Source organism: Hyaena hyaena, unplaced genomic scaffold, assembly GCF_003009895.1.
Source record: "Hyaena hyaena isolate Hyena2069 unplaced genomic scaffold, ASM300989v1 scaffold_602, whole genome shotgun sequence".
NCBI lineage: Eukaryota > Metazoa > Chordata > Mammalia > Carnivora > Hyaenidae > Hyaena > Hyaena hyaena.
In genome coordinates, this window is record NW_024081229.1 from 325,580 (window position 1) to 340,475 (window position 14,896).

At 49.1% G+C, this 14,896-nt stretch overlaps 1 protein-coding gene across 1 annotated transcript in view; it reads left to right on the forward strand.

Moving 5' to 3' along the window:
- The first annotated feature begins 2,469 nt into the window (after positions 1-2,469).
- ATP12A (ATPase H+/K+ transporting non-gastric alpha2 subunit) overlaps positions 2,470-14,896 on the forward strand; it is a 33,608-nt gene continuing 21,181 nt past the window's right edge. The window contains exons 1-7 of the mRNA XM_039256937.1: positions 2,470-2,607; positions 6,467-6,582; positions 6,653-6,748; positions 8,107-8,440; positions 8,547-9,566; positions 9,933-10,088; positions 13,312-13,371. Coding sequence (XP_039112868.1) covers positions 2,470-2,607; positions 6,467-6,582; positions 6,653-6,748; positions 8,107-8,440; positions 8,547-9,566; positions 9,933-10,088; positions 13,312-13,371 — 1,920 coding nt within the window. The remainder of the gene's footprint in view (positions 2,608-6,466; positions 6,583-6,652; positions 6,749-8,106; positions 8,441-8,546; positions 9,567-9,932; positions 10,089-13,311; positions 13,372-14,896) is intronic.

Sequence of the window (14,896 nt, forward strand, 5' to 3'; positions counted from 1 at the left end):
TAGTGTCAGCCCAGCCCCTTGGGAAGACAGAGGCTCCAGAACACAGCCCAGGGTCTGGTCTCTTTAGTCTAAACCCAACCCAGCTCATATTTCCTGGCCACGTAAGGAGGGAAAGAAGTAAAAGAAAGGTGCCTCTAAGTTGCCACACAGGTGCTGATAAGCTTCCACAGGCATTCCAAGAAGAGGTGGTTGGTATTAGATTCAAACAACTTATAATCCCCTAGGCCAGGAGGGTTTCCAGTCACTTGCTCACCGCAGGAACAATATGATTCTTACAGCAGACGAACCATCTCTCATACACGCTTGATGATAGCATCAAGGTGAAATAACCCATTACAATCGACAAAGCCTAGCATTTGCTGAACTGAACTGGAAAATCTCCCAAAGAGATCAGTTGCTTGTGTCCTAGACTGGGTCTCTGGGAATTAGAAATTGGCATTATGAGGGGTGCCTGGGTGGCTCAGTTGTTTGAGCGTCCCACTTCTGTTCTGGTCATGATCTCATGATTCATGGGTTCAGGCCCCACGTTGGGCTGTATGCTGACAGCTCAGAGCCTGGAGCCTGTTTTGGATTTGGTATGTCCCTCTCTCTCTGCCCCTTACTTGCTTGCTCTCTCTCTTTCTCTCTCTCCCTCTCAGAGAAAATAAACATTAAAAATTTTTAAACAAAAAAAAGAAACTGGCATTGTGATGTGAACGGTGTTCCGTCAGCCCTCAATCCTCTCTGCTGACTCAGAACCCTGACATCTACAGAAGTTCTCCAGCAACCCTGACACGCCGGGAGAGGTCTCCCCCTGGCCTGCGTCCACTCCATTCCTGTCCCACTCCACTGCCAACTCCCCATCCACCAGACTCCAAGGATCATCATCACTTCCTGCAAATTCCTGCTGAATCTCAGCTTTCATGAGGCATGGTCACTGTTAATGCACAGAACTTATAGGTGCCAAACCCAAGTTTTGGAGGTGTGGGAGACAGACTTCTGGGCTTTTACTCTCAGTCCTCTCTCTTCCTTGAGCCAGAGGTGCATCCTGAGCTGGGTCATAGACAAACCAGAATGACAACACACTGCACTGTTCTTCCAATGACTAAGGTTTTTGTACTGGACCAACCTTTGCACACCTCGCTTTTCTTCCCTGCAAGGAGATGTCTCCACCCAACCTCCTTCCTTTTGGTCTGCCCCACCAGTTAACCAAACATGCCCAGGCAGGTCCTGCTGTTGGACACAATTTAGGCTCAAGCTGGATTGCAGTGTGTTCTTTTACCCTTGTGTAAACACAAGAACATATCAGTTACATACAAAAATATCGAAATAATTAGAAATGTGGTTACTTTGAGGTCATCACAATTCAATATGTCGTTTGTAGAATGAATCTACATCCTGTTCATGAAAAGCTCTATTTGGATGTCAATACTTACACATTATTAGAACACAGCCCATGGCTGGGACACTCAACTCGCTGTTCGTGAATGTGCACTTGAGGTTGTCTGCCTTGCAGTATAACTGGCCTGTGCTTACACTCCCACATTCCCTTCTTCCTGGGAGCAAGAGTGGCTTTTTGTCAGAGGATTGCTATGAGACATTTGCCCTTTAGTCTGTAGATCTGAGCCACAAGAGCAAAGCACCCATTTTAACTAAATACAATAAAACTACCACATAAGTACGTACAAAGGCAAGATAAATGTTCTTAGACCATAAAGTGTTAGAGTCAGAAGGAATCTTAAAGAGCATCTAGTCCAGGGCCCTTGACCTTGGCTGCATGTTAGAACCACCTGGGAACACAGCTCACACCAGGCAACTCGAGTCACTCTCTGCAGGCCCAGGCACAGGTGGGCGCAGGCTGAGGGCCAGTGATCCGGTCCAAAGGCGCTCAAGCCCATTCATTCAAAAGAATCACCTGGGGAACTGTACAAAAATAAACTTAAAGGGCTTAATCCCAGACTTACTTTCGTGACTTACTTTCGTGTGGGGTTTTTAAAGCTCCCAGGAGATTCTGTGATCAGCCAGGTGTGGGAGCCATTGAGCTACCCAGCTCTAGCACTGTCCTGAGGCCACAGATATGTTAAGTGTCTTGCCGCAGCAAATATGGTCAGGAGATAAGAAAGCCAGGACTAGAATTCAGTTGTATGGGTTCTCAATTCAGCATCATTTATGAAGAAATTATTAACGCTTTCTCTCTCTCAAGCTGGAAGTAAATATCTGCTTTTACATTTTAGGTTTCACAAAAAAATTGGAACAATGTTTTCTTTTTCTAGTTCATCAAGAGCTCCTTACATCTAGAAAATCTAGCTGCAAAGTGAGGTTTTTTTCAGTAGTTTATAAGATGCTTTCCTAATTGCAAAAGTCAATCCTTAAAATCAAAGGTGATGAAGGGAGACTGTGGAATTTCCTTTTAAAATAATATTTTAAAAATATTCCTTCATTTCTCCAAGAGAATTTCGATGTGGAGGCACCTACTACATGCCAGTCACCATGGCCATGTCTCTGAGAGACGTAAGCAGCAAACAGCATGGTCCTCTGATGGAGAGACAGGCAAATGGAAGGAAGCAATCAGGGACTGCGGGCCACAACTACTGGTGCATTAGTCCTCGGGAGCAGGTAGAGTGTGAAGTGAGTGTTCCTCAGAGAAATGACTCATGGAAGAAGCAAGTCTTGAGAAGCAGAACATGATGTTTCCAAATCCGATCCAGCCCTAGGAGTAGGGAAACATTCACCATTTGTTTGTGGTTTGTTGTTTCTTTGTGCTAATTACCATTGAGGTTTTTTGTTGTTGCTTCTTTTCTTTAACTGGCAGGTTTGGGTTTGTTGTTGTTTTTTTTTTTTTCCTGGTTTGTTTGGGGTTTGTCTTTTGTCTTTTACTGAAGTTGTCCTGTGCTCAGTCAGAAATGAACTACTTGGCACACAATTACAAAGCCTGCGGGTGTCCTATAAATTCTTGGCGCCTGAGTGATGCCAGGTGGCCTTCATAGTGAAGGTCTCATGCAGATAGAAGGAGCCTAGTATGTCATTTTGGAATGTGCGCCCCCTGCTGGTCACCACCAAAAGTGAACACTGGTTTTGAGAAGGCACCTGAATTCCTACAGGGCTCTTCTCAGACCCAAGAATGTGACCTTTGCAGAGTGGTAAGAATTTTCTGGCTGAAATAGATCTGATTACATTAAAAAAATCTTACCCCCACACTTATGCAAGTTGACTGTCTTAAAAGCGAATCTGGTTCATGTAGGCTCTTGGGAAGGACTGGCAAAAAGAGAAAATCGGAATCTCCTTTTATTTTCACGTTTGCCCTAGCAATAAGACAGTGGAGCTTAGGCCGATGTTCCCACATGTGCCTGCTGACAAGCAATAAACCCTTAAGGCATCCACAGGGAATAGCGTCGCCAGCAAATAGCAAGTAACGATACCCAGTTAAATTTGCATTTCAGCTAAATAACGTGTAATTTTTTTTTAGTGAGTATGTCCTATGCAACATTTAAGACATACGCAAAAGTTGTTCATTGTTGATCTGAAACGCAACACTAACAGGAGCCTTGTGCTTTATCTGGCAACACTAAGCAGGAAGAAAAAAGTAAGAGGAGAAACATAGGTCCTGGGTCAAAGAAGTCTCTTAGATAAATACTGCCCAGATGCAGTGGCTGGAAGCTGGGGACAGTTGAGCCATTAGACAGGACATGATAACCAGCCCCACCAAGACCCTTCTTATTTAATTTTCTCTCCCTATAACTGGAGACAGTTAGACCCTACATTACTGTATCGGTCAATTAACTAAATGCAGTTTGTCCTGTTTTTCTGACTCTGCCTGTTTCCTAGACTGTAATCATGCTGGTCTCATGTTAATTAACACATATTGCATTTCAGCAGCCAGTGGCTTTATTTCCTAAGGGGACACTTTGGCAGCCACAATAAGATTGCCTATAAACGTACTAAGTGTTTTCTTTTGCCTTTCCTACAACGGACTTCCCCCAGCACCCAGAAGCATTTTACAGAGCAGGTCTGACCCTTTGCTGCCTCCCCTGCGTGATGGCAGATAAAACTTCAGAACCTCCACTACCAATTCACCACTTAAGAGAACTTCCTGGTAGAATTTGCAGGCAAGTCTCTGCCAGTTTTCTCCTGATTGTCCTTTGAAAGCCGTTTCTCGTTTCCTCTACTCATTTTTTCTTTCCTCGGATTTCTATGCAAAATGCCTAAAGTATCTAGCCATACTTTGAATTCAGCACTGGGTTGCGGCATTGGCCACTCTTGTGCACCTTTCTGGGTCAGCAAGAGCTAAGTTGGCCCTGCTGTGAATGAGACCAGGAATTCAGGCTGTGTTCCTTTTCTTTTTTTCTCCATTTGCTTCTTCCGTGAGTTTTTGTTATTTTGAAGTGCTGAATCCCAGAACAGATTTGTTCCAAGAGTTAGACATGCTTACTTAAGATGCTGGCTTATCATAGACAATTATGTAGAGTATATGAGAGACAGAGAGACAAAGAGAGAGAGAGAGAGAGAGAGAGAGAGACAACTAAGTAAGAAAGTAATTGTTATCTGTGCCTGGTTTATATGGAACACTGACCCCAAAGGGACAAGGTCATTCTCATGCACCCAGGCACCAAAACTAGCATCTGACAAGGGACAGATCAGACATGGAAGTTTGGGGAGATGAACACAGTTGTATTAACTTTATGGGAAAAAGGTCAAACTCTACATTCTACTTTTTTTTTTTATGAACTTAGATCTGGGTAAAGAATGAAGCACCTCATCACTTACTAAACTGAAGCTGATCTTTGTGCATGAGACAGACTGTGTCCCCTACGATGTCCTATAATCCCATAGCTTCCCCCTCTTCCAGCTCTTAGAACAGCTCAGTTAACCGTGGAAGCACAGGATAAATATAAATTTATTGAGGTGTGGAGAGGGGAGAGTCCCATAAGCTTCCCTAACTTAGATTGTGTAACTACCATTTGCTTTCTCCCTGGTTTCATTCCAAAGACTCTTGACAGAACAAACAAATTCTGCCTAACACAACAGTTGCTTGCAGATTTGACATGCTCAGAGCATCTGGGTGCTAAAGCACATTTCTTTGACAAAAGCAGCAAGACACCTTGTTTAGAGCCTGTTCACTGATAGGAACCTCGAATAAAGAGAACTGGGTTCAAGACTCATGTTGGGACAGTTGCAAGCCCAGTAACCTCAGAGTCAGGAGGGCTCTCTGTGTTTGTTCTAGAGCCAACCGGTCATCTTTCCCCAAATGTGGTTTCCATCAGACTACTCTCATCCTCAAGGGTTCCCTGAGGCATAACGATAAAGCCCAGCCCCTGCACAGTCCCATCTGCCTAGCCAGAGCCCCTGCTACTCCCTGAGAGAACCTGTCCGCTCTGGCTGCCCTTCTCTCCCTGGAATGCTGCCATTTTCATTCCTAACCCCTCCGTCATTGCAGGAGTGTTTACCTTCCTCTTTCCTTCTCTCCCATAGCACGCATCACCCTGCTCCTCCCTAGTTGTCTCAGATTACACACACAGCCTTCAAAATCCACTTGCACTTGCCCCCCTTCAAGAGCACCCATCATTCCACTGCCTAGAGCTCACTGCTTCCTTGGTTCGCCTCTGGAATTCTGGTGTCTGCCAGCTGACTTAGTACTGGACCACTGTTGCCTCTGACATGTCTTTATATTAATATTCTAATCTGGGGTGATGTACCTTGCCTCTTCAACCAGGTCATAATTGCTTTCAAAGGAGGGACCTGGCATGGCACTACACACATATCACAGGCCTCCAGTAAATATCTCAGGAATAAATATTGGAATATCTGCTTATGGCTCCATAACTTTGAAGACTATGGAAGCTGGTGACCAAGAGAGTATCACCCCAGTCATCCATCAGAAGACGCAAATTCCTGCAAAATTAACCAAGCGTGTTTCTATGAATAATATCCTCCATGTAATGCGTGCTATGTGTCTTACATGTTACACACATACATATGGTATAAATTCCAAGAGAAAGGTGAAGATGATTCAAACGGGAAAAATGTTTCACCCTAAGATTCAAAAGCAAACTTAAGAACTTCAGAATGCAGTCAATTGTTTTCGATCACCTATCAAAAGGAAAATGGTGATTTTTTTGAAAAAGGATCTTATAACCCCCAAATAAGTTTCAGACAATAAACACTAGTAACCCAACATCTTAGGGAGCTATATTCACAAGGGGGGGGGACATGCCCTGTGGCATGCCCCCCATGGTCCCCCCCGAGTCCCCTGCAGGCCTTTCATCTTCTGAAGTCACCCCCATCCACTCTGGTCATGCATGGTCTTTAACAGCCTCAGCCTGCTATTTCTGAAAGCAGGTTTCCTTTCTGCAGGTCGTTCATATGCCAATCTCAGGGTTTCTTACACGTGAAGAAATGAGGAAGCAGTGTAGCGGTGTGCTTGCCTCAAGTTTTGTTTTGTTTTTGTTTTTCCATTTTGACTCCAGTCCAGACACCCTCCTCCGTGTAGAAATGCAGCCTAGTCATAGCCTGGCACGATGAGTGGACACAGGTGTCTGGGGATGCCTGTGTGCGTGGGACAGGAATCCAGGGAGAGGAAGAAAACAGTGGGCAGCAGTGGCACTGGTTGGTCCCGACCGGAGGCAGGAAGTGAACCTTCCTCTTCCCATTAGCACCTGGACTCCCTTTTCTGTAGTGCTGAATCGTCGTCACACTCGTCACACTCGCGCTTCCTGGAGCCGGCTGGATGTCCCTTCACCCAGGACTCTGCAGCGGGAGGGGGGCCTTCAGGGTAATACAAGAGACCCAATAGTACAAGGTCCAATCTCTGCCACTCTTTCAGCCTCCCTCCTACCCTTCACAGAGAGTGAAAAGGGACAGAAAAAAATCTGAATAATTGATTCTAAGAAATAAAAATCATGGGGCACCTGGATGGCTCAGTCAGTTAAGCATTAGACTTCAGCTCGGGTCATGATCTCATGGTTCATGGGTTCAATCCCCGCATCAGGCTCCATGGTGACAGCTCCGAGCCTGGAGCCTACTCCGGATTCTATGTCTCCCTCCTTCTCTGTCTCTATCTCTGCCCCCTTCCCCACATCTGTTCTCTCTCTCTCTAAATAAATATTTAAAAATTTTTAATTAAAAAAATTAAAAATCTTGCCATCTTCCTCATCTTACCTTTAAACTCTTAAAGCACGTAGAATCAATAACTTGGTGCTAAATTATTTTCTGGTTTGGGTCTTTTACTATTGTCTGTTTATTAATTTTTGCCTCTCCAACTCAAGGGTAACTTTATTGAGGGCAGAGAATGACACAATTTTAGTTCCATTTCTAGCCACCCCCCCATGTCCACTAGAGTTTCACATAAATTAAGTGCATTAATCAATTAAAATGAGCTAGCAGTATTTACATATATTATGACAGCCTGTCCCAAATATGTAACATTTATCAATGAGGACAGTTCTAAGAGATTCTTGGCATAAATAGGCTTCTTTTGAAAGACAGGAAAACCCGGCCTCAAGCAGAAGTTGCTACCAGAGTATTTAGGCTGAGAAGGTGTCCGAAGTTGAACCTTTATAGCCAACTCAAGAGAGGTCATTAGAATTGGGTGGAGTTCAGGGTACATTGCCCAGAACAGGATGGGTGGTAGTCCCTGGGGCCAAAAAGAGGTAAGTGTTTCTGAGGGGAAATCCAGACTATAGTTCTGTCAGGTGAGGACCAGCCCAGAGGCCTGCCTCCCAGAGTCCCGGAGGACATCCTCCTCAAGAAATAATGGGATGTGCGGCCTCTGGGACAAGATGACCAGCAACAGCAGTAACGAGTTAGGGTGTGTGTGTGTGTGTGTGTGTGTGTGTGTGTGTGTGTGTGGAATAGCCCCATTCGTCCCTTTCTGGAAGAAGTCACACTCCAGGACAGCTGATGGCCTGGCTGGGAGCCGCCCCGCCAGAAGCCAGGGCCTCCGCGGGGCCGGAGACGTGGCAGAGAACCGGACAACGTTCCGTCTTGCCCAGTTTAGGAGCCACGGACACGTTTCCAAACTTGACACCAACGAGAGTAAACAGCAATCTTCTCCAGGAGGAATTGCTAGGATTTCTATGCCATCGCCTCTCCCTCAGGCTCTTCCCCCCACTCCCCTCTCCGACCCCCTAGTCACGTCAGCGTGAACCTGCATTTGCTTGTGAAGCCTGAGGTCCGCGGGATTCGGGGCAATGGTCCAGGCAGCCCGCGTCCCCCGTCTGCATCTGTGCGGAACGCGGAGCCCGCGCGGGAAGCGAAGGCGAGCAGGCCCCGCGGCCCTTTCCCGGGTTCCCGGCGGGAGCGTCAGCTGCGAGCGGATCTCGCTTCCCCTCAGCCCTGCCTGCCAATGTTTCCTTGGAAGAACATTCTCCAGGGGAGAGGGAAGCGGGTCACCACACAGACTTACCCGGGGGCGCGTGCTGCTGGAGTGTGGGCTGAATGTATGTCCCCCCGACCTGAAGGGCCTGTAATGTGCATCTGCGAACCAGTGTCACCGGGGTTTTCCGGTCCCTTCCATTTGGTGACGGAGTGACTCCTGGGGGTCTGGCTTTAAATTCTGCCATTTTGGAAAGGACAGGCCGGGAGGGGCGCGGGGGGGAGGGCGGCGGAGACGCGCGTGCAGCGCCGGCGGGAGCCGGCGACGCCCGTCCGTCAGGGGACGCGGGGCTCGTCCGCCCGCGAGGCGGCCGCGCCGCGGGTCTAACGCCGCCGCTCTGCCTCCGCCGGGTTTCAGGCCTGCGGCTTCGTACCCGGGTCTCACCCGGCGGCTGCTCACGCCCCCCTCGGTTCCCGCCGTGCCCTCGGCGGCCACACGCGCCTGCGGAAAGTCGCCTCGTACGGCCGGGCCTTCGAGAGCAGGTGCTGGTGGAGCCGCACCCCGCTCTGCGGGGACGCGGTTAGGGGCTCCCCCGCTGGAACTAACGCCGAAGGCGCAGCGGGTCGGGGCTCCCACCCAGCGGGGACCGGGCGTCGCGAGCGTCCCGAGCTCGCCCGGCGGCGCTGCCCTGGGGGCCCCCACGCGCCGGGCCGGGCCGCGCCCGCGGCCTTCCCGCCTCCCGGGACGTCGCGGGGCCGGGCGAGCCGCGCCGCGGCAGGTGCGGGGGCGGGGCGGGCGGCATTTAAGGCGGGCACCGCCTCCCCGCCGCAGCGGCTGGCGCCCGGCCGCGGGAAGAGCGCCCCGGGACCGCGCCGCCGCCGCCGAGCCCGACGGGACCCCCGCTGGGCGCGCGCCGCCGCCGGAGCCCGGACCCCCGCCCTGCGCGCGCCGTCCGACGGGACCCCCGCCCGCCCGCAGGCGGCGCCACCGGCCGCGCCATGGGCAAGGTGCGTGCGGCCCCCGCGCCCGCCCGGGACCGCTGCCGACCCGTGGAAGGCGACGGAAAGGGCGGGCGGGGGCTCTGGGCTGTATTAGCCTCCCTTCCGGCCTCGCCCCTCCCGGGCTGGCCGCGAGGAAGACCCACATCCAGACGCTCGGGGGAGGCCGGTTCCGATCCGGAAGGTGGCGCGGGCCGGGCGTCCAGCCTGCCCTGCCCGGGACCGCGGTCCGTGAGTGCGGTGGCCACGCCGCTCCCAGGAAACGGGACAGGCGGCCGGTGTGTCCTTTGGGGAGCAAGATCCCAGGGCGCCCCTGGGGCTTCTCTGGAGGGGTCATGTCTCCAGTTAGGGGGCAGTAACCTCCCACCTTCCCGCCCCAGGAGGGGCGACCCCCGGAGATGCTGGCGGGGCTGGGTCACCCGCCTTCCCCCTACACTGCAGGAGAGGGAAGGACAGAGAGGGGTCCAGGCACTGCTGTTTGAAGGTGGGGGACACAGAACCTCTCCACAGTCTCGCCGGAGGAGAGCGTGAAAGGTCGGAGGGAGGCCCCCTTCCCTGGAGACCCCGGCCCATCGGGAGCAGGGCTCCACGCCTCTTCAGAAAACCCCTCTTGGACCAATATTGCACCTCTGCTTTTCTTTCAGAAAACGCTAGAAATTTACTCTGTGGAGCTCAGTGGAACGAAAGACATTGCCCAAACAGACAAGGCGGATGGCAAGGAGAAGTACAGAGGCCTGAAGAACCGCTTCGAACCCAGAAAGAATCACCAGAAAGAGGAGCTTAAGAAAGAACTGGATCTGGTCAGTTGATTGGGTCCTTCAGCCAAGTGGGTCTGCTGAGCGTTGCCCTTCCCTCTGGGAACGCGCCCCTATAACCGGCCTCTTGGGAAAGAAAGATCAGTCTCAAGGAGTTGAAAATCCCCCCCGCCCCATGAGATTTGTTTCCTTGTTTAAAATAAACGGTGTGATAATATCTCCCCAGGGGTCAGGCCGCCAGAAGGTCGCTACCTTCTGGGTGTAGGCGCTCTGAGGGAAGAGCCCCCGATTCCAGTCCCCACAGGTACAGCCCGGACGGCGCTCCTTCCCGGCTGCTTCAGTGAGACGTAGGTGACCAATTGCTGGGTTTTAGCCGGGAAGGTAAAACGATTGGAGCTGGAACCATGCAGGAGAAAAACCCAAACCACCAAACCTTGCCAGGTTTCTGGCTCTGTATGCCCCTGAGAAGGAATAATTTCACTGGTAAGAATATGGGGCTTGGATTCAGAGCACCTTCGACTCAGGTTCCACCTCACTGATGGATAACTGGGAGCAAACTTCCTAGCTTCAGTGAAGCTCCATTTTCTTTATGTAAAGTGGGAAAGAAGCAATCTGCATGGGTGAGGGGGCAACTGAGAAAAAAGTGAGAATATTGTGTAACGGATGCAATTTGTAGTTTAAAGTATCAGTTATAATTAGTCATTTTGTCATTTATGGAAGCCTGGTATTCCTTTTAAGGAAGAACTTTGGAATTACTAAAGCTGGACACCATGGGAAAGATCTGCCTCAGAACTGAAATGTGACAGGCTACATCTTAGGGACGTCAGGGGGGAAACTTGTAGACCAAGCCCCAAGTTTGCTAGATTGTCCTGCAGTTCACTGCAGACTTTAAAACTCTGTTATCGTCAGAGCAGATAGCAGCGGTGCAAGTTCAAGTGGACTAGAGAGCCAGTTGTTAAATATTCAGGAATTTGGCAAGTTGATTGACATTGGGTTAACAGCTTGAAATTTGGCTATGGTGAGAAATCGGTAAATGCTACAAATCAGAGCTTTTACTTTATTTTTCCTGGAGAGCTTGTTGAACATTCAGCAGTACACCGTTTGCCCGTGTATGTTCTGACAGATAGTTAAGAACACAGCCCTGATACTGGACTGACCTGAATTCAGATCCCAGTTTGATTGACATTCATTTCCTATTTTGAAAAACAGGAATTAAAAATGGTGCCTACCTGTTGAAGTTATTAAGAGGGTTAAATGAAAAACAGGAGGAGACAGACTTAGCACAGCACCAGACAATAGATTATTATCATCTGTGTACCTCTAGCATTTAGGATTGAAGCAAATCTAGTTTCCTTGAAATTGCTGCTTACAACATGAACATATATCCATTATGCCTGTTTACTATGAAGATAATCTCCCTTCTCTGAGCATCGTGTGCGAGAGAGGAACATCTTTCTTTCCTTTTTCTTTCCCAACACTTTCACAAGAATTCTATAATTTCACTTGTGACAGTGTACTTGGATACCCTCTGGCACATTGGAACTTTTGTAAAATGTCTTATTTATTTCCGAGAGAGAGAGAGCAGAGAGAGAGCAGGGGAGGATCAAAGAGAGGGAGATACAGAATATGAAACAGGGTCAGAGAGAGGGAGATACAGAATCTGAAACAGGCTCCAGGCTCTGAGCTGGCTGTCAGTACAGAGCCTGACGCGGGGCTCGAACCCACGAGCTGTAAGATCATGACCTGAGCCGAAGTTGGATGCTTAACTGACTGAGCCACCCAGGCACCCCTGGCACATTGGGACTTTGACAAGAATTAAAGTATCCCTGGCTTCTGAATAAACAGGCTGATGAATGAAATGACCCAAGCTTGAGCCACAGGATGATGCCCTGAGCTATTCTATTGTTGGCCAGCAGAGTGCGCCAGAGGCACCCACCCCGCCTCCTGCCCCTCCCCCATGGTCTCATCCCCAAAGCCAGGACTAAAGAGGAAAGGTATTCGGCGTTAACAGTATAGGCCCGTTAAAGTCTGAGTTCCATCCATGCGAACAATGATTCTAATCACCTCTTACTTCTGTCTGACCAGAACTTAGCACACTGTGCACAGAACTGTGTCTTAATCCTTTCAATCCCCAGCAATCTTTTTCAATTATTAATATTGGTACAATGACTGGATGAGTAAAGCAGAATCTGGCTGAGTAAAGGGCAAACAAATGTTGTAATTGGAAAAATTTAATCTCTTAAAACATGTAACTTTTTCGCATATACTTAAGAAAAGGGGTGGTTCTTGTACCCATCATAGTATAAATCTTTGTTTCAGATGATCAGAGCTTAAAGAATGCTGAGTGCTGGATTTTCTAGGTGGGGTGAAGGAGAGTTAGTTAACCCTGGGTTTTCTGAGACAGAAGGAGGCTTCTAATGCTGTAGCCCAGTGGTTCTCAAGGGAAGGGAGAGGAGGAATTTGCTCCCCAGGGGCCATTTAGTAAGGCCTGGAGACATTTTTGGGTTACCATAACTCCAGGGAGGTTGGTAGTAGGTGGCGTATAGTAGGTGCAAGCCCCCTCCCCCAACAAAGAATTATTGGCCCAAATGTCCATAACGCCAAGGTTGAGAACTCTGCTTTAGTCTAATGATTCTGTAACAAAATTAGCAAGTATGGACCATACTGATATTTATTTGGTGGGTTGTAAGTCTCAGGGCTTCTCTAACAAGTGAACTCCCTGAGTCTCAAGTATTTGATTAAGGAAAGTCTTGCCTCTTTCTACAGCGACTACCTGCCCAATGAGGGCTACATGGGTAATGAGTTGTCAGAATGTATCAGGTGGGTCTGGTTTGGTATTGCTGTTCACCCTCAGCTAATCGCAGAACTCAGGTCTGAACTAAGTATTCAGATCACTAGTACCTGGACAACAGACCGGTGTGCTAGAATGTGTGTGTGCTGTAGAACAGATTGAGGTGAAATACATTGCTTTGTTCATAAAAACTGAAGACCGTGATTATGTGGTGAATGGCGAATTAAGGCTGAACTCGAGAGATGGCCAGACAACCCCCTGGCCAGTGAATCGACGAGCTAGCCTTTCCTGCAGCGAGACTCCCTCTTCCCTCACTGCAATATCACCTGGCACGGAGGGTTTTTTCCTTCTCTCCCTGACTCCCTGGCTCCCCTTCAGTGCTACTCTCAGTTCTCAGGGGCTGGTCAAAACTTAATTTAGGGTTTGTGTATTTTGGAATTATCTAATGCACTCTCCTCTTCTTTTCATGGACTTCAGGATGACCACAAACTCAGCATTAAGGAGCTGGAAGAGAAATATAGTACAAACATCATAACAGTAAGTCATCAGGGAACTGGGGATCGCAAAAGCCCCAGGACTATGCAAAGGACTGTACAAAGCTGTGTGCTTAGGGTGTGTGGAAAAGTAGATGGCATCTTTAGGACGAGGCAACAACTTTGAGAATGTCATTCACCCACACACCCAGCATGTGAGAGAGGGCTGGTGAACCTGAAGAGCTGGCGGGTCTGAACCAATGCCCCAAGTCAAGCCCCGCTTCTTCTTCTTTTTTTTTTTTTTAATGTTTTATTTATTTCTAGGGGAGAGAGAGAGAGACAGCGTGAGCAGGGGAGGGTCAGAGAGAGAGGGAGTCACAGACTCTGAAACAGGCTCCAGGCTCTGAGCTGGCAGTCAGCACAGAGCCCAACGCGGGGCTCGAACCCACGAACCGCGAGATCGTGACCTAAGCAAAATCGGACGCTTAACCGACTAAGCCACCCAGGCGTCCCCAAGCCCCTCTTCTGAGTTGGATGCCTGGCTATACACAATTCTTCTGATTATAACTGCAGGAAAGCTGCAGTATCCCCACAAAGACTCAGACGCTCCTTGATGGTCATGGTCAGAGGGCAGAGGTTACTTTTAATCCCCATGTCCAGGAAGTCTAATAGTCTTATCAAAGAATGGGGAAAACCAGTGTTAAAAAGCAAGCATCCAGAGCGGCAGTCCTAGAGCCCTGCTTGTCTGCCTCTTCCTCTGAGAAGAGCACACACCAGTGTGCTCCAAGGCATCTAACAAATTCCCCCATCACAGAAGGACTGCTTAAAATTCAAATTAAATTTAAAAAGTTTTGGTGTCCTGACATCAGGAGATTTGGAAATATCTGTTCAAGTCAACCAAAATACGTACTATGTGCAACACACAGGATGAGCAGTGAGAAGGGCAGAGGGACAGGTGATCCCTGGTCTCAAGGACTAAGCAGTCCAGCGAGGGATGCAGGTGTGTAGGGGAGTATACACCACCCGGTCTGTTCAATTTAGACAGCAAAGATAGGTTTAAACAGTGTGCTGAGTAACCGATTCTTACCAGAGGAAGCAGCCTCCCTGGATGGCACAGGGTGTAAATCAGGACATAGCAGGATTCAGGTTTCAGTTAGCAGAGGACCCGGGAGGCTGGAGAGGACAGAGTGTGTTTGGAAAGCAGTCTGGGGTTTCTGGGAGCTAATGTGTGTGGAAAGGGGAGAAGAGGGATAGAAAATAAGGCTGGGGAGAGGTAATTTGGATGAAACTAGCAAACCCTTGCATCTTAAGCTAAGGACTATATTAGTTGTAGTTATACACAATTCCTAAACAGAGAAGGGATTTGAATAAGATTGGTTTTCCAGGGGCGCCTGGGTGGCTTAGTCGGTTAAGCGTCCGACTTTCGCTTAGGTCATGATCTCGCGGTTCGTGGGTTCGAGCCCCGCGTCGGGCTCTGTGTTGACTGCCAGCTCAGAGCCTGGAGCCTGTTTCAGTCTGTGACTCCCTCTCTCTCTGACCCTCCCCTGCTCCGCTGTCTCTCTCTCTCTCTCTCCTATAAATAAATAAAA